Here is a 21,970-nt window from a genome sequence, read left to right on the forward strand (position 1 = left end):
GAACTTAGTAGGAATACCTTTGTGTAAGTCTGGTAATTATATTTCGTGAGTAAAAAACCCAAGACTTCATTCAGGTTAGCATTTTTTTTTTCTCTTAAACTTTAAAATGCAACCATGGGTGTTTTATTACTTTGAAACTTGCATTTTAAAATCACATTTTTTTGGTCTTATAAGCACTTTGAAATAAATGTACAATGCTAAGCTATCATCTAAGAGTATGTCTAGACTTTATAATAAAATTAGATGATATGAAGAAAAAACAAATATTGAGAACTTCTGTTATAGTGATGAATGCAGAGAGGATTTTAAACGAATACCATTTAGGTAATTTGTAGTCTAGAATAAGGTTATAACATCATATATGTCCATATATTAAGTAAAATTTTTTCCTGTAATTTAGAATACTGAGCACAAAACTACTTTCCAGCAAAACACTAGGATACTTATGAAAAATTTCTGTCTGACTCACTATCAATTCATTATTTGGATGCTGGGAAATCTGTGCTTTTAATTGTTTCTTGCCATGTCTTTTTCTATTTGTTTTAAAAAACGTATTTTACTGGCATATGAAGAAAAGAGCCTTATATTACTTAACATTCCTTTTACCCAGGTAGCTTGGTAATACACAGCTTTGTGTATTATTTTGCGAGCGTTCGGAACTCAGGTGTGCTTCTGTGTATGTGAATAGATAGCAAGTAGACATTGGCAGCACTCCTACATTACTATGGTGTGCCATACAGTTAGGGGGTGTGGAGGGTCCTTTCCTATGAGCTACTTGCATTTCCAGGTGTACCCCTTCCACAACATCAGAGATGCTGGCCACCTCGAAAACTTACAGGAAATGAGAATTGGGCTCTGTCATCCTTCAATAGCCATATTCAGAGACAAATATGCGAGGAATTAGTACCTTCTTCTGATACATTGTATGTGTGTGTGCAGGGGGGGGGGTGTCCCAACCTTTTCCCTGAAGCATGAAAATACAAATACATACATGCAGTCATTGGCGTTTTAGCTGGCTGTATTTAATCACATTTATCTTGCTGTGATCACTGAAATTTCAATGGGTAACCTGAACAGGTATGAATGTTCCAGAAACATACTAAATAAAGTTACATATTCTTTTGAAAATGACAGGCCATTTAAAAAAAAATTTAGGATTAGCCAAACTTTTGGATGCATACGTAATTTCCCAAAGCTATCTAAATACGTCACCCCCAAATTTATCTTATGGCAAGAGATTTTAAGTTTTTAAATAATTAGCTTATTCATAGTTTGATTCTCATTTTCTAATCAGCCTCATTTAAAGATACCAGTAGATTGTTTTCTGCTAATCTATATTTGATTTGTTTTTTCATTTATTAAAAAGGGAAATGTTTTCTTGGCTTTTTAACCCTTAAGAAATGGATGTTGGGGAATCTAAGCCACTAAATGGACCAAATGGTCTTTAGCTTAGGAAATGCCACATTATGACCAACAAATTTTATTGAAAAGACTTCTTTGAAGATAGTTGTGTTTTTTCCCCCCTTAAACAATAGATAAATGATTCTGGGGAGAAATTAAGTGTATATGAAACTTAGGCAAATGAAAATAATGTTATCTGGATATTTCCATTCTTGATGAAAAAAACCACAATTTGAAGCCTGCTTAGTTATCAGAAATCTAAAGTAATGAAACAATAAATGTTTCAGTAAATTACCATTATGTTCTTGCTAGCCAATAATAAGAAGTGAAGTGTTTTTATGTTTCTTTAATTTTAGATTAATGCTTTTTACCACTCAGTCCAATTTACTGGTGTCCCAGTGGACTCAGTAAAACTGTAGTAGCACTGTTATAATTACGTGATTTCATGACATACGTCAGCACCACCATGCCTACATCTAGCACTCTGCCTAGTAAAATGTTGGAAATAGTTGGCTTCTCTAATAAAAGTATTGTAACTAGCTAATGAGATTTACTTTCTTTTTCCCCAAAATAATTTCTTTTACAAATTCTTGTATTTTCATGTATAAATAGATCAGAAATTATATGCTTCATTCTTAAATTATGTATATATACTATATTTTCAGTACAACTTGTACACTTTTAGCTACCAAAAATTTGCAACCATTTTTACATGAAATTTACATTTTTCTTATTTACAGTTATTTGTAGAAGGTTATTGCAAAACTAGTTGTGCAAGTACATTACACTGTCAATACCACATACCAATCTTTGAAGAAAATATTTGCTAAAAAATAAATATTTCTGCACAGAGTATTTCAAAAGCATCATGATTTCATGCTACATTATGTGCATAAAGACTAGGAAAAAGTATGTGTTTTGGTAGATTGTTTCTTTACGTTTAAAGCATTCCAAGGTACTTACTACTTAACCAATGTGAGTGAGCTTCTTTGTATCAGATGATTGACATTTTCAAGTGATTACACGCATTATTTTTTGAATTGTATTATTTAACCGGCAAACATTCTGATGTACATTTTCCTATCAAAATCATAGAATGCAAATTTCAGCTAAAAAGAGACAATGTGTCTTTCATTAAAATCAGTAGGTGCCTAGGAGATGAGAACTAGGGATTCCTCCGTATTTTTATTATTCTTTTTTTTTTTTTTTAATATTTGGGGAAAAGGGTGGTATATAATTTCAATGCTGTAATTATAGAGGCATTTTGAAGACACTATGGAGGAGGTAATTATATGATTACTGATCCTTGAATTTTACTCCTAAATAAATAAGGATGATGGAATGGTGTGGAATTTTCTTACATGCACTCAAAATACTTAATGTATACTTAATATATGTATATAATGTATATAATGACAGTACAAAGAAGATATGGTTTAAATGCTGACAGGTATGATGATTTTCAATCTAAAAACAATACACACAAGGGAAGTACCAAAAATACAGGTCAAACATATAGTCCTTTAAAACCATAAATGTACCAAATTATTTTGTATCTTTTAAATTAGCTAATAGAAGTCACAAACATCCTGACTACAATTTAGGAATTCAACTTAGTTCTGACATTAGCTCTTCAAGAGTAAACATGTAAATTTTGCCGCTTCTCATAATAAAAATATTTTATTGGGAGCATTTCTAGAGTACTTGCTACTCATTCAAAAGTTTGATTATGACTGGTAGAACAATGAAACTGATCAGTTGATTGTATGGTTCTGTGTTCTTAACATTGCATTCCTATAGATGTTTTGTCCTCTATTCATAGTAATAATGTATTAGTTTTAAATAACTTTTGTTAGTCATCTCTCTCAACCTCCACTTCATAGTTTATATAAATAAGCTTTGTGATACTTTCTTTTCATGCCATCAGTTATTAATAATTCATGTCTTCCTGTTAATTTTCTTTTCTGTATTGCATATTCTTAGAGCAAAGTGTATTTGTACCACAGAACACGTAACGAATTATCCTAACCTCAGGCACTGATCAGTCCCAAGAAAGAATATTTTATAAAGCATTTTAAAACATCCTTTTAGTTTTAAACATGTTCGCTTCCTTGTGAGTTAAGTGGAAGCCAGAGAAAGCAGCTTAGAATGAGAACCCTTCGGAAGTGAGGGGGGCGGGGAGGGGGTGTTCCTGCACACCTGGAAGACACTGAAGGAAGGTTGGAGAAATCCCGGGCGCTACAGCAGAGGACGCCTCCCTAGCCCTGGCGCTCTTGTCTGCCTACATGGGTCTTTGAGAGCCGTGTGAGATCACTGCAGAGATTTTCGTCACGGAGTGGGAATGCTGTCAGTGTTGGGTGGGGGGCAAGCGGGCAGGTTTTCGGAAGAGCTAGGTCGTGCTGTGGCGTTTGCACCGGAATGACACCGTGTTGTGGTGACCCGCAAGTCACCCGAGGAGCTAACGGTTACATGGTGCTCTCTGGTTGACAGAGCACGGCCACGTCTGTACTTCAGACGCTCCTCAACACCCCTCCAGATACTTAAGACGGTCCCTCTACAGTTTGGGCTGCTGGGGCTCACTGAGGCTTTGTCTTGAAAGTAAGTGGAGCAAGTGGGATTCGAACTCAGGTGTAGCACCCCGGGTCTCTGCCATTTCTACCACTGAACGCTGGACTGGGGCGGGTTGTCCGGGTGACGGATCTGTGCATGACGAAGTGGGCCTAGACGCCTGCCAAGAACCGCCACAACTATACATTCTATTTTCTGAAAAAATAGTGTATTTTCTTTCGAAAGCGTATTTCGAAAATGCATGTTCAAATATGCATGTGGGAACAATATCGTGGATCTAAAGAGGGGCTTCCCCGGTGAGCCGGTCTTTACAGACCACGTGCTACTTGTACCGACTTCAACAGATCACCTAGCGTACCTGGCATTTAACACTGATTCAGGGTAGATAGGTTTGGAACAATGACATTCATACTCTCGCTTTTATTATTATAAATACTAAGTTTTACTTTAAAGCTATAAACCTAATAGTGCAAAATACATTTATAGAAAACAAAAGCTACAACTTGCGTTTTCTGAATCAAAAACTTCAGTCTTGGTAACAGCTATTTAGCTGGAGACGTAGCACATTATATACGAGCTAAATTGTGGAAGATTGTTCTCCTGATTGTTTTTAGTACCATGTTCGCAGATGAAAATCAAAGAATCTAGAGTTTTGGGGCACCTACTATGTGCCAGGCACTTTGTGTTACCTCATTTCTTAAGCTTCTTTGAGGCAGTTACCACTATCTCATTTTTACAAATTCAGGAAAAGGACTCAGGGACATTAATGAAATCGGTCAGGGTCACAAAACTATTAAGGAAAACTCATCCCGAGACCCATCTACATTGATTCTCAAAGTTTTTGTGTTTACTGGGATCATATAGGGAGGGCTTGTTAAAGATGATTGCCGGGTCCCACCTCCAGAGTTTCTGAGTGAGTAGGTCTGGGTGGGGCTCAAGTATGAATTTCTAGCATGTTCCTCAGTGGTGTTAGTGCTGCTAATTCTAGGACTACATGTGAGGACATCATTTTGTCTTCCAAGTGCCTTTAAACTCACATGACAGACACATTTGTTGTACTGCCAAAAAAAATGATTAGAAACATAAGTTTTTTTGTAATTTATAAAAATTTCGACTTGCAGTAAGAAATCTACTTAAATACATTGATCTGCTTTTGGTTTTAACCATGGATAAGCAATTTAAAGACCACTGTATTATAAATTAGTCAGTGTTGTGATTCATTTTTAATACTAGATCTACCACATCCCTTTTTTAAACAGGAAAAGCCTTCAAAGGAAAGATACCGTAAGAATGATTATTTTAGGTATGCTGATGAGGTGATAAATTTTATCCTTTGATAATATATGATGGGATTTTAAATAACATTTGGTTAAGGACATTGTTCTTTTAGGCATTCTGGAGCCATGGCTAAAGATAAACCTCCAAAAAGACCTGTAAGGGCAACCCTCATGCGTATGCACTCAGCCTCACACCCAGTGCTGCTCTACCCTGGCCTGGTTTCCGTATCTTGTGACTGGAAGAGTGGGAGAATTCATCTCCGATGACCATTCCATTATCATGTACCTAAGAAACTAGGCTATCCCAAATTTGTCCCTGCCTTCTCGTGTTTGTTGAATGAGTGATTATTAATTTAAAAATCCTGCAAGCACATTGCTTCAGCATTTTTCATTTCTCCTTTCCTTATCAACTCATCAGACTATGGGACTCTCCTACAGGGTAAAGTGATACTTCCAGCTCTCTGCCCAGAAATTAATAGCAGCAGGAAAACATCTCACTCAGATGAACTTCAGATTTTAGAGGGCATTTTATTTAGGCCTGGGAACCAGGTAACATTATTTTTAGGTGGAAAGCAAAAGGAGTGAAGTTAGTGCTTCTAATTCCCTAGAAGGAGAGCGGTGCTACACTACTCTGTAGCTGTCACCCCTGCCTCTCAGGACCATCCCCACATGGAGGGCTCAGGCTGTGGGGAAAGTGACAGTGACTTTAGGCGTTAGATCTCTGGCTGGGACAAGGAGACAGATTTTGTAAAGTAGGAGAATTTTTTTGGTCATCCATTAAGTCGTTTTAACCATTGAGCCTCTGTCATTTCTGCCTAACTAACCACATCTTTACATTGTTCAGGCTCTTGTTAAGCTGATAGCCTATAAGAGGGGATCTTCTTAATCCTGTCCAGTTCTCTGAGACTTGGATTATATTATCAAGCGATTCTTTTATGTCGAGGAATTAAGAGGAAGACAGTTTGTGTTATGCTAGAATTAAACAAGCGGGATGCTTATACACTATTCCCCATCTTCCGTGCCTTCATGCTCCATTTTTATAAAGAAGTATAGAGGCTTTATGTGGAAGACTGCATTTTACGCATGCCATACCAGTGTTCCAGCTGAAGCATTCACTAATCCTACAATCAGATCTAAATTCCTCATCTGCCAAATCCTCGCTACCTACAAATGAACAGTCTCTTGTGAATTCATTCTGAATTTCCCCGGCGATCTTTATGAAATTTGTTGCAGTTGCAAAAATGTGCCTAAATATAGACATAAAATCCCTAAATAGTCCTCTGAATCAAATTTAGCCATTTCTTCCCCCTGCTAAGCACCCATAAATGTTTGTTGAATGAAGGAAGGATAGCATCAGTTAGTCCCTAAATTTGTATCTACATTAACACCAAATGGTTTGAGAAGCTAGGTGAACTTGTTCTGTTTTTTATTGAATGGACTGGTCATTTTGTCATACACACTTGTTTTGTTTTTTTCCAACATTTAGCAGGGATATGAATTTGCTCATGTCTACAGATTGCCTTCCACACATGTGACTGTTTAAAAATATATAGGGTAGCAACTTAAGGTCACTTTAATCATGTTTTAAAAAGTGCAGTAGCTTTGTAAATTTAAATGAATTGCTTGTATTTGAAACTAATAGTGTCAAAAGTAAAGGTAAGTCAATAGATTACATTTCTATCCTGGAGAGATAGAAATTAATCCATTTAATAATGTATATTATTTCTTTAAAAATACGTGTGAGTATAAGAATTATTAAAGAATGAAGAAACTTGCAGAAAATTTCAAAATTTTGTTCAGAAGGAAAGGGTATAATGGATCAGTCCATGATAAGTTTAAAATTGGACTCAAATGAACTGAGAAATAAAACTTGACTAAAAATTGACTAATCAGATTCTTAACTTGCAATTTTTTTCTGTATCCTGATTTTATGAGAGGCATTTCCTTCTCCCTCCAAAAAAATCTAACAGTTAAAGATATTAAAATATATTCCATTGTATGTTCTGATATTCTGGGGTCCAAATATATTTGGCCCAATCCATATATAATACATTTTCATTTAATCTTTGATTAGCAAATGTGTTTGAGTAACCGAACAAAACTGAGATTTAACTGCTGGTGTGTTAATTTCCTTTACAGGCAGGTAAAAAAACATTGTTTTTCCACAGCTGGGATAAGAAAACCATGGGACAACATACACTTAATGGAAGCTAGTTTTGCCATGCACATCCACTAAGATGCACATTTTTTGAAAAGAACTATGTGCGTCCGCTTTTGATCCAGTTCAGGATTGCCCTAAAATATGAATCAGAGGAAAGCTCTGGATATCAGCTTGTGTCAGTCATGCTTTAGCAGTTCTTGAGAAGATTCCCTCCCCCTTCAAAAAAAAAAAGAAAGAAAGAAAGAAAAAGAAAAAGAAAAATGAGGAAAAAGCTTGTTTCTAAGTGTTCAAGGAAATGTGCCATTGAGAAATATTTTAGGTAGTTTGTAAATGAAATTAGAGACAGAATTTTAAATAGAAAGGCCTTTTTGTCCTCATTAAAGCTGGCCTATATTCATGTATTTGGAGATGACTCCCTACGCGATTAGATCTTTTTTAGAACTTTTTTTTTTCCCCCAGTGTGGTGAAATGAATGTAATTAACTCTATAAACATCTCAATACAGAAGGGTATCTGTTCTCAAAGTGACTAAGTTCTCTTTTTCCCCCTGGAACTTCCATGAGTTGAGGATTACCTGATTTGCATCCATGAACAATGTTATTCCTTGGTTTCCTACTTGCTTGGAAGGCATTTTCATAACAAAATACTGGGGTAGTAAAAGTAGTAAGTAGGAGTCTCCATGCAAGAGAAATTGGAGTTTCCTAACATGCACATGATTTAAAAAAAATAATAATAAGATGCCTTGGGATGCTGGCAGTTTGAACATTTGGAACAAAAGAGTTCATATGTATATTTACATCCTAATTGCTCAATTTTACCTTACAAGCTTCAATTTAGGAAAATATACAGTACTTTTGCATATAATGGTATCTTGTGAGCCCCTGAGTCAAGTAGAGAGGATTTAAATACAAAAAAAGGAATACAGCCATTAAAAGCACTTACATTGTATGTGGAGTAAATAGTACAAAATGATTATTTCCCCGGAAGACCAGGATCAGAAACATGCCTATGAAGACCCAAGATTCCTACAGTGCTTAGGGATGAATCTGTCAAAGAAGGATGCCTAATTGGATGAAGGTAAGTTTTTCTTTGCCGCGGGTGAAGCTCTAAAGAGAGATCACTGTCTTGTTTTAAAAGTGAAGTCAAGTTGTCTTCCGAAGCTGTGTTCAGATGCACCCCACTTGAGAGGGATTCTTTGGATTTAAGTTTAGATTTTTCAAGGTCTAGAAATTCAGGACACTGAGAGAAAGATAAGAAAACATGTTTTTTATAATTCATTTGGACAGATTTCTAAAATTATATTCCGAAATCTAAATACATTTTGTTTCCCCATTAATCTGTATTTGATTAGTGATATTAACCAAACTTTCCCTCCCAAATATGGGTCAAGGCATTGGAGGTTGGGCATCAGTCTGTCCTAAACAACCATTCTAAGAACTTCTACTCTGAAGCCAGATCAGATTCTTCCTAAAAAAAAAAAAAAAAAAAAAAAAAAAAAAAAAAAAGAAAAGAAAAAGGAAAAAAAAATATGTATATATACACACACACACATTATTTAACACTGAGTTTTCCAGATGAGTTTTAATTCAAAATTAAATTAATTTTAATTCAAATTTCAAGACAAAACTGGAATCAGAAACATGGGTCATTTGTTAAGTAGACAGTATAAGAAGGAGAGAAAGAAAATGAAGAAATATCACTCATCCTTGGTCGAAAACTATTACCTAAATCCACTGAAAACAAAGTACATGGTTTTGCAAGATTTGAGATGTTCAAAACTATTTAGGGATAAATTTCCACTTTCATATTTCAGAAAGATTTCAGTGTTTTCCTTCTGCATATTTCCCCATTATTAATGTAGCTTCATTTCCCAGAACATTTTGCACTAAATTTCCAAACCTCTAAAAAAGTTTATAAGATTGCTCAGGAAATCCTTGCTCTTGGGTCCACCTTTCTTAGGTCCAATTTGGCTATTGGATGTAAGTAATTAAGAATAATTGCTAAGTGGAATTCCAAGGGAGTTAGACTTTTCATATTAACATAATTCAAAAGGCCTTAGAGATCTTCAGAGGCAAGATAAAGGACACCTTATTCTTCCTCCTCTTACCATGATGGAGATAGAAAAGTTTAGCTCTCTCTGGTGATAGGTGGGGCACAAATGAGATTGCTAGTCTGTTGGCACTGGAGCCTCAGGTCTTTGGACCCCTGCTCTTTCTCCTCCCCCTCCTTCGGGAGGCCCTGCCCAAGAGTGCCTCTTGTCACCAGGGCAAATGACAGACCTTTCTCTGAAGCGCTTTTTGGACCCAGGGCTCTCAACTTTCAAAGCTCTACCATATATAAACTAAAGCAGATTGATTCTTGAAAAGATTCTTTTCTTAGGAAAAAAAATGCTAATGTTTTAAAATCATTCTTCTGGTCCACTGTTCTCAAACTTGAACAGAAGAATTAGTGGGTAGCTGGCTTAAACGCAGATTACAGAGGCTCTTCCCAGCAATTTTAATTGAGCAGAAACAGATGCGGACGAGAAACTTCATTTCCCATAGCACCCTAGATGATTCTGATTCAGGTGGTCCCTGGAAACACACCTAGAGAGATACTCCTGGTTGCACGCTATCTACACTCACTTGTGAGGAAGGACTGAAACTTTGGTCCGTCTTGATGGACGCTATGGGGTGGCTGGTTCTCATCAGGTGGATGATGGGCCTCTGACACTCTGAGCCAGCAGTTACCATGCTGTAGGCTGGGGGGACCACGGGGGTTTGTTTCTGCAGCAACTGTAAGATGGTCTGGATGTCAGCAGTCATTTGGGATTCAAGTCTGCAGGACAGACACAAAAAGGGGAAGACAATCCTAAAATAGTCCGGGATTGCAAAACACTTGAGAAAATTTCAGCATCACCAACAAACAGAATTATGGCCCTGCTTTAAACAAGAAGGACAGGAGAGGGAGCACGGAGATTTTCTCCAAGCTGATGCTCACTTTCTATGTCCCACTAATGGTTCTGATAAACACCATTGCTTCCCTGCTCCTTTAGTAAGATCTTCACAGAAAAGCAGCTGAATTGAGAAATAGACTACAATTTTACTAATCTTTATTGATTTCAAATGTAAAACACATTGAGACTGCATTTTTAATCGGTAATTTGCTTTTTAATCAGGCTTTGCTGAGTTTCTTGTGAGCGTTTTATTTACTCTTTAAAAACGGATTTGGTAGCACATTTCTTTCACTGCTCAACAGTCAAGTAACTTCGCACGTGTTTCAAATTTACATCACCTTTATTTTACCTGGCCTCTCTCCTAGTCACAGTATTGCATGTTATTCCTTTAGGGCTGTTAGATGCTAAATGCCTTTTCCATTCCTTTCTCATTTATAATCCAGGCCTTTGGTATTTAAGAAACAAACCAAATGTACAAGTTCACTTGCTTCTCTGACCCATCTGACTTGCAAAATGTCAGTCTGATGATTTTTTTGTCCCCCAAATCTCACAAGGAGCCAACTGGCCTGTTAATTTCATTCTCATTTTAAATTAAAATTCAAAGGAAAATAAAAAAATACAATAGGACTAACTCCCCCTTTTTTTGCATATGTTAACAGCATTTTTAAAAAGGGAATTTTGTGGGCATAAGGACAGAAAATTTGGACCATATGCCTCTTCAGAAAATTTTAACTCTTCACTTATTTGCACTATTTTGTTTCCGAATGAAAGATGTAAAAAGAAGGTAAATCTTACCAAAAATGTTAAAATCATAGAACTTAGAATCTGCATTTTAACAAGATCTCCAGGTGACTCTGACGCACATTAAAGTTTGAGAAGCTCTGTTTTAGGATCAAGTGTTAATGATTTCCCTAAACATGTATATCTGTAGGCATAATATATAAATATATAAGAACACTTCTTACGTAAACCTTTAACCCTACATGTAGTTTAATTGGTCATTAAAGCAGAAAAGCAGCAGCAGTGAAACTGACTCAAGATAGACCATTTACTATCTGTTTTTATTGCATTGTGTACTTAATATGAGCATTTGAATGAGAGAAATGGGGTTGCGATTCACAATTCTACATTTGAACAGAATGCAGAAACTAATTAGGGCAGATCCAACTCTAGGAAATGTCCCAGGATTCTCACTCGGCAGAGTCCAAGTCTGAATTGAATTGTCCTCTTCAAACTTGTTCTCTACGCTTTTGCCTTTTGGAGTAAAGTGGAGGAAAGATGTTGTTGGACATGTCAGTGCTGTGAACATGTAATATGGTGGATTTTAATTCCAAAAGAGGCTAAGCTGAGTTAGGACAGAAAATGTTTGAAAAAATTGGAGATAAAGAGAAGTAAGTCAAAGTGAGAATTCTGTCAAGGGACATACAGATGCTGGGACGATGTCAAAAGAGATGTCAACTCTTGTACTTGCGAGATGAGAAGTTTCATATAATAATAATAATAACTAATGTAACCAAATAGCAATAATAATTATTATTACTAATGGGCGATTGCAAATCATACAGTCCTAGATGTGTGTGCCCTTACGTGTTTATACTTACAGTCCTAGGACCTATTGAAAGCACATGTTTTCCATAATCTTTGACTTATCCTAGCAGCAATGATTGGTACCCCCTGACCAGGCAACAAAGGGATCCTAAAATCTTAATTTTAGTCCTGAAGAAAGGACTAAAGGAAGTACATGTAAAGTAGGAGGAACACCAATAACTGAAGTAAGTCCATTGCCCATCAGATTTGACCTAGCTGCTAGTACAACAGCCTCCATTTTGAGCATATATAGTTTCCGTATATCATATCTTAGTCCTTAAACACCACTGCAGGTGTGTATGAGTCAAAGACAGAAACTGAGGCTAGAGAATCTTAAATGACTTGACCCAGTCATCCTGTACATAGTTAAGCAGCAGAGTTATGACTTCAATCTAGGCTAACTGCAAGTATTTTGCTAAAGAAATCACTGCTGTCCCTGGCATTCACCCTTTCATTCACTGACTTTTATATCGCCTCAACAAATTGAACACATACACTATGTCCTGGCAGTAAAGAAATGGGCAGTTATTTTCTCTAAGTCACAGGAATCAAAGAATTGAAGTTCAGAGATCACACATATCAATTCTTATGTGTGTACAGTATACAGTCTATTTTTATTTTTTTAAAGACTTTATTTATTTATTTACCAGAGAGAGAGAGCACAAGTGGGGGGAGCAGCAGGGAAAGGGAGAGGGAGAAGCAGACTCCCTGCTGAGCAAGGAGCCCAATGTGGGGCTTGATCCCAGGACCCCGGGACCATGACCTGAGCCGAAGGCAGACTCTTAACCAACTGATCCCTTCAGGTGCCCCAGTATACAGTTTTATACATGTTGTGGATAAAGGATCAATGTGACTTGGAATAAATAACAGGAAGAATAAAAAAGCAAATGTATCAATTATGCAACTAACTAGGTTTCTCTAACCAATAGTAAATATTGTAATGGCAAGTTCTATACATGAATTAGGGAATACTGCTCTAAGTAAATGATAGGCTGTTCTAATGTTCTCAGATATGTTTCAATTTGACAAGACCTGCATTTAAAATTTGGGAATGGGATATGGACCTTAGCACCAGGAGATTTTAAAGTCAATTAAAATCCATGAAAAGATAAAATAAAAAAATAAATCTTTAGTTCATGCAATATTTTCCTGCTTTTGTTTGACATTAACAAATTTAATTTACAAATTTGTCGATTTTTTAATCCTATCTCTCTGTTTTAATTCCTAATTAACTTTTCATGGCAATGCATATGTGTGTGTACACACACTTTGATGTGCCTACTGCATTGTTTCACACTATCCATTTCTAGCAGCAACGTTTAAAAAAACAATAAAAACAATAAACAGCATGGATAAAGCACATAAGAAACATTAAGCAAATAGTAAGTAAACCAGTAGCTTCTGTGGTATAGGCAACACTCCTGGGATGTGTTGAGTATAGATAATGAGTAAGCAAGTAGCTTGCTAGAGGTGGACAGAATTCCTAAGCTGTAGTAAATACAGACAGCATGCTAGTCACCTGTAAGACATGCCAGAGACAGAATAGAGATATAATGCAACAAACCAGAGTGTGGCTTATACAGATAGAGATAGAAAGAACAAATTATCTCATGTCCTTTCTGGACGGAAAACTGTCATTTGGCCACCCAGTGGTGACACACAGCGAAAGCTCATTCTGCCTCTATCTGTGCTTTACGTACAAAAAGCAAATAAAACATATGGCTGTTCAGTAGAGTAAATGGAGAGCCACAGGTGTGGCCGGGTGCACCCAGCCTTACATCTCCGTGAAAGAGCAAGTGTGTGCCAACGGGATAGACAGATTTTTTTGTCTGTGAACCTTCTGTGCAAACCTCAACTCTGCCCGGTCCCAGTGACCACACCTCAGGGCGGGATGACGCAGCATATGTGACCGCTGCGTAGGTCGGGAGTCAGCTGTCGTGTGCTTCTTTGATCCCGTGCTTGCGTTTCTTAGAAATGTGTTAATTACCTCTTCGTGCTCTCCTCTTCTCTCATTGTAGGTTTATGTTGATTTAATAAGTTGTGTGATTTGAGCTTTTTAGTTTAATCGCTGAAGTTTTCTGTCGGTGACCACTGCCTTGCCTGGTGGTGTACCTGGAGGCTACCTTCAAATCAAGGTCGGTTCCCACAGGAAGCGCAACTAAAGCCCCTCTGTCATACTCATTTGTGTTTTTTTTTTTCCTGAGTCTTATCGACCAGTTTAATTTTAAGAAGTCCACACAAAGTTGAGTTAAGGAATTCCATCCTCCCTAAAATCAAAATTTATTCCTCATCTCGAAAGGGTATAGGTCAAAGATGGAGGGAAAATGGAGGAGACCTGGGCTTCAACTCTGCGGTATTTCTAATTCAATCACATTTTTTGAGAAGCTGTCTGAATAACTAAATGTTTAAATAATTTTGTCTATACTTAAAAAAAATGCCATAACACATAACTAAGTTAGCAGAAACAACCAAAACGTGTAAAAGCAGGATTAAAAGAGGGTGTTAGTAAACAAGCTAAATATGAATTATTTTGAGGAAAAAGGAGTTTTCTTCAGCAGCTGGTGTGGGTGATATACTAATTTTGTGACAAGTAAAGAAAAAATAGGATTTGTGTTGCCAGAAGCATGAAGTTTCTAAATAAATGCTCCTTGCAACACAGATTAATAAATCTGTCAACTTCTAGTCTTATTTTAAATAAGTAAGCATATGCGAAAAATATGAGATTATGGCAGTATGAATTTGCTAGTTCCAAGGGGAAAACCTAGACCCAACCAAGGGCCTGGGTGATGTTCTCCCTTTGCCTCGCCATTGCTTGTACCTGTTAAGCTGTTCTTGAAGCAAATCTAATCTTTGCTCCACTTCCCCGTAAGTGAGGTCACTCTCCGTTTCAGAGATGCCCCAGGCAGCTCGCTGGAGTGCTGAGGGACTAGACTCATCGGCCTGAGTCTGTGCATTTTCTCGCTCCCAGCTTCTCGTGTCAGTGATATCTGTGGGAAATAGCAAGATGGACGTCAGCTTTGCATCAATACACAAAGACGTCTACAAGATAAGCAGGAAAGGATCTCAGAGTAGAACCCCACAGACAGAGAGCCAGTGATTCAAGGACCTGTCCAGGGGCCACCACCAATGGGTCAATGAGCCCTACCCTCCTCACCCTGCCTGCCACCTCGTCTGTCCATTTCCACATGAATAAAAACATAGAGATGGTCGTGAGTTTTGAATATGATTTTGTCTCTGATTAGAGAGCAATGATTTTGCGCTTTTGTATTTGGGAAGACCTTACACCATATTCTGCTCCTATAGGCATACCTTGTTTTATTGAGCACCACACAGGTACATGTTTTTATACGACCAGTGCTCTGACCCCTGAGCTATGGAGCCTTCTCCTGATAACTGGTTTTTACAGATCAAAGGTTTGTGGCAATCCCGTGATGAGCAAGTCTATGGGCATCATGTTTCCAACAGCATTTTCTCACTTCATGTCTCTGTCACATTTTGGTAATTCTTGCAATATTTCGAACTTCTTTATTATAATAGTTACGGTGATCTATGATGAGTGATTACAACTCCCTGAAAGCTCAGATAATGGTCAGCATGTTTTAGCAATACAGTATTTTAAGATGAACATATTGTACATTGTTTTTAAAGACATAATGCTATGGCACCTTTAATAGACTACAGTACAATGTGAACAAGCAAAAAATTTGACCCATTTTATTGTGATATTACCTTTCTTTGTAGTTGTCTGGAACTGACCCTGCAATACCTCTGAGGCATGGCTGTATGGCTTCGCCTTGGATTGAAGATTTTGGGGGCTGTTCTCCCAGGATAATTAGCATATTTCGTGAGTTAGAGTGGGCCCAAGAGAGAGCCATGGAATAGTTCTGATCTTCAGGGGTTCTCTTAGGCCAACCCAACTCGAAGTAGAGCCATCAAAGATGGCAAGGGTGTTAAAGGTCCTGTAGTCCCATGCCACTATTCCGTTTTTATCTTTCCTTGTAGCTCCTTCTGCGCTGTCCTTTAATATATTCACATTAATTTCCAATACGCTTTCTTGTGGCTCTTTTATTTAGAATATTTTTATGTCTCTGTACTTTAGACATTCTGCTTTTCAAAGGCTCTGAATGTCTGTTATGGGCCAGACACTCTGCTAAATGTGGGGGAATTAAAGGAGAAGAAGACCCAGTCCCCACACTTGAAAAATTTGGTAGTAAGGTTCTGGTCATTTTTCATACTGCTGACCAATCTCTTTTTAATTTACAGTTTCTCTTACAATCTGTATTTGCAAGTTATCAATATTGGAGGGCAAATACAGTATCTTACTTTTCCTCTCATTTTATCATCTACTTGATGGCTTTTGCTCTGCTTTCTTACCCTCTACATTTCACATATCCACACAAGAGACTCAAATGATTAAAGGTTTGGAAAGTAAAACCCTAGAAAAAATACTAGTGGAGTTGGGAGTTTATTTCAGAGATAAAGAAGAAGTGACATCTCCTCCTCGCTGGGAGGGCTGGTAGGAGGAAAAGAGTATCTAAAACTGGTCTTCATTTTCACATGGAAATAGATTTGAATTACAGAAAGTGATTTTGGTTTGATAGAAAAACTTTTTTTACTTTTTTCTTTTTTCTTTTTCTTTTTTTTTGGACACTAGCTATGATTAAACACTGACAAAAGTTATGTAAAGTTAAGGAATTTATATCCTCAGCTATTTAAAAAAATTGGGTAGAAAGTAACCGATTTGGGAAGATTAGGTATGATTCTAGAAATAGGGAGCAGGAATTGCAGGCTTCTTGCAGTCCCTTCCTTTCCTGCAGTTTCCCCAAAAGTATAGTCAGCTAGCTCAAAAACATCCCCTTTCTTCAAGGAGCAGAGGAAGTCTCCGTATTCTTTCTTCTTTACCACTGAATGCAGAGAAATTTCTCTTCTGTGATACTGGCAGTTGCTGCCTCAGTTGGCTGAAGCTGTACCAAAGGAATTAGCATCTCCAAAGACGCATTAGAAGAATGGAAGGTCAGGGTTCCTTGTTCTGCTGAAATAGCTAACAGATCTCATAGGGCTTGTTATGAATTCCAGAATGGTTCCTTGTGATTAAGGATTCCTTAGCCTATGGGATCCTGGTGTTCTGTTTTGTCTTTTAAAGGGACAGAATATAATTTCTTTTGATTTTACCAAACAAAATAAAATGAAAATGAACATAGAAAAATGATATTGCTGAAGATTTGAGTAATATATCAGCAGATTTTCACTGAAAAGTATGATTTACTATTTATAAACTTGTAACTCTATTTAAAATTTTAAAAAAACAATAATATAATGTCTCAGTACACTAGGTTTCCAATTTTGGAACAGCAATGCCAAACATTTAGAACACACATATAGTGGTTTGGTGATGCCAGTGCTAGTCCCTGTCTAGCCACCTGCTAGCCAGTTACTGTAGGAATCTTTAGAGAAGACAGTAAGAATTGATAAGATGGAAGTTACATATTATGCTCAGAAGTTTTGCGCTAAGAAAGCTTACCGAATTTCTGCCTATGCTTGACAGCTCTCTCATTCGCAAATCATATATGATAAATTGATTTTTAAATAACAATGGTGAATGCCATGCAATAAATTATGTAGGATTATAGTTTTTCTTTACCACTCAAGAAAAACAATGATTATCATCTCCGCGGAAATGAATAAAATGTAAACTATTAGACAGACGTGTCCTTGATTATAATTTACTTTTTAATTAAAGTCTGGATATGAATGATTGGCTTGTTTTAACAGCAATATAGAAGAAGAAAGTTCAAAGGGGAAATCCTGGTTAGTGGTCTTAATCAAAATGAACATCCTTGTAGACACTTTCTAAATATAGCTCAGAAAGAATCTGTACTTGGTTGCCTTGGAAAATGTTGCTATAGTTGCAAGACACATTTCTGGAAATGGATGAACAGAAAGTAAACTTTCACTTTGCTCTGGGTACACATTTTTTCTAGAGTTAACTTTTGACCTCAATCTAAGTAGGATCAGAATCCACTCAATTTACTTTTTTTCTTTTCAGTTTTGCCAAAAAGGCACTTTTCTGTTGGATTCAGCATGACAAGTGCAGGAAAGTAAGTAAATGAAGTTTCCTATTGATAAAACTAAAATTTGTGGGGATTTAGTAGTTCAAACTGCAGCTGTTGGAGCTGTACCTTACAGAATATTCAATTTCTTGAATATTCCATAATACTTCACCTTAAAAAATCATAAAGGATAAAATTTGCAGTGAATGAATTTTTAGAATTCTCCATTAGTTGGTTAGATTAATTAACCAGATTAACCATGTGTCACACTGGTCAACGCTATATGACATCAATTGTTTTATTCAATTGACATGAATATTTAGCTATGAATTTTCATGCAAGGTAAGGATTTATTACTTGGATAGGGCCTGAATTGTACATTTTTGAAAATTAAAACTTATAGATATTAAAATTATTTGTTAGAATACTTTTTTTTTATCTTGCACTTAGAAAAGCTAATTAAAAATAATTGGAAGAAGCGGCCAAGAAAAATAAAGATGAAGGGGGGCCTGGGTGGCACAGCAGTTAAGCGTCTGCCTTCGGCTCAGGGCGTGATCCCGGCGTTATGGGATCNGATGAAGGGCATGAGAACTCACTGTCAGCAAGAGTCATTATAAAGTCAAATAAAGTCCCCAAAATACATCTTTAATGACTTGTCACTTGAGACTCTAAAACTCAAGAAGAAAACAACAAAAAGTACTTCTAAAAAAATCAGGTCCACATTCTGCTGACTTTTGAAGTAGAGATGGTTCCGTCAGCTCTTCAGAACTTCTGACTTCCATGATACAACCTTTTCCTATTTTTAGTACTTCCCAGAGTCCGATTTCATAAATAACTAAAATGGGACATTTGGTAATCACATCTAATATTCCATTCTTCCATTGTGATAAATGAGGTACTATTTTCATTCACTTCATCAAGATTTTAAATTGTCCAGAGAACATTTGCATATATTCTTAGCTTACTTCAATGTGGGGTCATGGCAAAAGCGATTTGATATGATAGGGAGGGTAACTCTGGAGAAATGTAAAGCCTAAACATCCTAGATTCAATAAAACTACTGCTGTCAGATACAGTTGCTTCAAATAATGGTGATGATGATAGGTAATATTCATTTACTCTGTGCCATAATTTTGCTATCCTGCCAGGCCAAGACCATTTTTCCTTTATTTCTTTTATATTCTTTGGTTTTTTTGGCTCTGCATTCTTTATCTCTACATTTTGATATGTCCATTTGTATATATGTATTTTATATATACATTCAATGATGAGAAGTTTACAAAATAAAATCTATGAGAAGATACTAAACTGAGTTAAGGATTTTATCTCAGAGAAAGGAATTTATGCATGTTGCCTTGTTCAATAATTACAATCAATTAGTTGGTTAGAAAATATTATTCTATTTGAAAGATGAGCAAGCTGAGCCTTAGTGGGGTCAAGCCACTTATTCAAAGACATAAAGGGAGCAAGTGAGCAAAGCAAAGAACTAAAGGGAGCTGGGGTTGGAACCCAAGCAATCTGGCCCACACCTGTTTTTGCACCCACTTAACGGTTAGTTTGAGCTAGATCTGTAGCTCTAGCTCCTGTTATGCTCAGTTAAATATTCTTCCATGTGATAGTTCCTAACTTTTCCTGTTTCCCATCCTTTAGACCAAATGTGCATATTAAGCAAACATTATTATCCATCTCATGCCTCTTTTCTACAATAAAACCCAGATATTTGGGTAGTCCTCGTGAAGATGTTAAACAAATGTGTTTAAATGAGTTGGATAAAGAGCGTAATTTATTTAGGGGCATTTCTCCCCATTTGTTCATAATTCCCAGTAAACTGAAATTCTTTTTGTCTTTTATTGTAGTGTTACTGCATTGGCCTTTCATTCTAGAAAGCGACTGGGTTGGGGGTGAGAAGTGGGTACAGAGGGTACATATAAGAATCAGCTGGTTAGTTCTCTTAAAATATTCATTAATCCCTGCTCCCTGTTGGAATCACAATAGACCTTCCCACAATGTTCTATGTGGCATTATGTTAAATCTCACTACCACAAAAACCTCTTATGCTATCAATGTTTAGGAATAATTAACACTATTCCAGATTTGCACAAAGGCTTTGTAGATGATCTGAGATCTGAACTTTGCAAATATTTCATGAAGTTGTAAAACGATTAAATTAACATGTGTGAGTAGAGTTCTTCCATTCGTGAAAAGTTGCCATTTTACAATTAGCACCAAAGGGAGACAATCTGATTCCTGAGAAACTTGATTACCTTTGCAAGAGTGACTTCTTTTATCTATGTGAATTCTTCCTGAGATGGGCACTGTTTCTTCAAAATTGAGTCCAGCTGCTTTCCCCATTCCTGCAGGAGAATCTGCCATTCCTGAGAAGAGAGGCTTTTGCTCATCATCAATGGAGGAGATGAAAGATGAAGATCTGCTTTTTTTCTCCTCAAAGTGCTTCTTGGAACTCTGATAATGTCTTATGGTGTCTACAGAGTCTTCAGGACCATTTGTACTGCTCCCTTTGCCAAAATCTATCAAAAAAATTATTTTATAGAAGATAATCAAATGTGAGGTTCTATGCATATTACACTATCTAAGTGTATATAAACTACATTTTTAATAGTTATGTTCTTTAAATAACTATAACATAAAATTTTCTTTAGGGGCGCCTGGGTGGCTCAGTCAGTTGAGAGTCCAACTCTTGGTTTTGGCTCAGGTCAAAAACTCAGGGTCCTGGTACTGAGCCCCACAGCAGGGATTCTCTCCCTCTGCCTCTGTCCTTCCAAGCTCTTTATCTTTCTCTCTCTATCACAAATAAATAAAATCTTAAAAAAATAATTTTATTTAAAGCCACCAAGAAAGTTGTTCATTCTCTTTTTCCCATTGAGAATGTAGCTACTTAAGGAGAATTTTTTTTGATTGAAAGGACATTAGATTATCTTAATGAAATACATTGTTTCAGAATTAAAAGAATATCTGCAATACTAATAATGTTTACAGCTCAGGAAAAAAAACCCAAACAAACCCTGTAACTTACAACCTTATTTATACATGCTCAGCAGTCATTTGTATTCTTAAAATCTGGTCCACTATCTCTTTAAGGAAATGAAAAAAGGAGGGAAAATATGTCCCAATTCTAAAATATCACAACTATGCAGCCTGTTGTTAGCCTCATGTCCTTTCCTGTGGCAGGCATTTGTATGTTGCAAAGGTGAAAACCAGAGGCCTCCTTGTGGTAAAGGCTGATGGGATGAATTTCCACCTTAGATCAATGTATGTAATGGCCTTGACATTCCAGGTGATTTGGTAGTGTAGCATACTGCAAAGAATATAAAGCTTAAATACAGTAATTAAGGTGGGTTTATCTAATTACCTTAAAGCCAGGAGCGCATACTGGCTGTTTTATACTGAAATGTCAGGATAATTTTAGTCCTGAAGGTTGTGTGAGAACATATTTCAGCAGGAAAAACTTAAAAAGACAAATCCCAGAACTTAGTTCCATTAGTGTCCTGGGGAGACAGTATAATTCTCCATCTGGTTCCTGCTAATAACCAACCAACACAACTCCAGAAGGTCTAATATTTTCTAGAGAAATGGTGAAGATAGTGTCCCCATCTACTCTATGCCCAGTTGTGCTTAGTCAAATGAACTGATTTAAGCCACTCCAAAAAAACTTCCAGTTATTTAAAAAAATATTTATTTAAAAAATATGTATCATAATTTAAAATATGAGAAGCCAGAAAACAGCCCAAGGTAAAAATATAGAATTTAAAAATCATCTTCTATGGGGCGCCTAGATGGCTCAGTGTGTTAGGTGTCCAACTCTTGATTTTGACTCAAGTCATGGCCTCAGGGCTGTGAGATCTAGCCCTGCATGGGGCTCCAGGTTCCGAGGTTCTCTCCCTCACCCTTTGCCCCTCCCCCTGCTGTGTACCTGTGCATGCAAGCTCTCTCTCTCAAATAAAGAAATCTTTTTTAAAAATCAAGTTTATGTG

The 21,970-nt window shown here is 36.7% G+C and overlaps 1 protein-coding gene across 7 annotated transcripts in view; it reads right to left on the reverse strand.

Moving 5' to 3' along the window:
• Positions 1-3,982: 3,982 nt before the first annotated feature.
• The window catches only part of KCNH7 (potassium voltage-gated channel subfamily H member 7), a 459,439-nt gene continuing 441,451 nt past the window's right edge, over positions 3,983-21,970 (reverse strand). For 6 of the 7 annotated variants that reach the window (XM_034654655.1, XM_034654653.1, XM_034654651.1 and 3 more), the window contains 4 exons: positions 20,243-20,506; positions 14,747-14,915; positions 10,031-10,223; positions 3,983-8,645 (listed from right to left, as the gene is read on the reverse strand). In XM_034654655.1, coding sequence (XP_034510546.1) covers positions 8,379-8,645; positions 10,031-10,223; positions 14,747-14,915; positions 20,243-20,506 — 893 coding nt within the window. In that variant the 3' untranslated portion in view covers positions 3,983-8,378. The remainder of the gene's footprint in view (positions 8,646-10,030; positions 10,224-14,746; positions 14,916-20,242; positions 20,507-21,970) is intronic. The other variant, XM_034654656.1, reaches the window with a different exon arrangement.

The sequence above is a fragment of the Ailuropoda melanoleuca genome, chromosome 2 (assembly GCF_002007445.2).
Source record: "Ailuropoda melanoleuca isolate Jingjing chromosome 2, ASM200744v2, whole genome shotgun sequence".
Classification (NCBI taxonomy): Eukaryota; Metazoa; Chordata; class Mammalia; order Carnivora; family Ursidae; genus Ailuropoda; species Ailuropoda melanoleuca.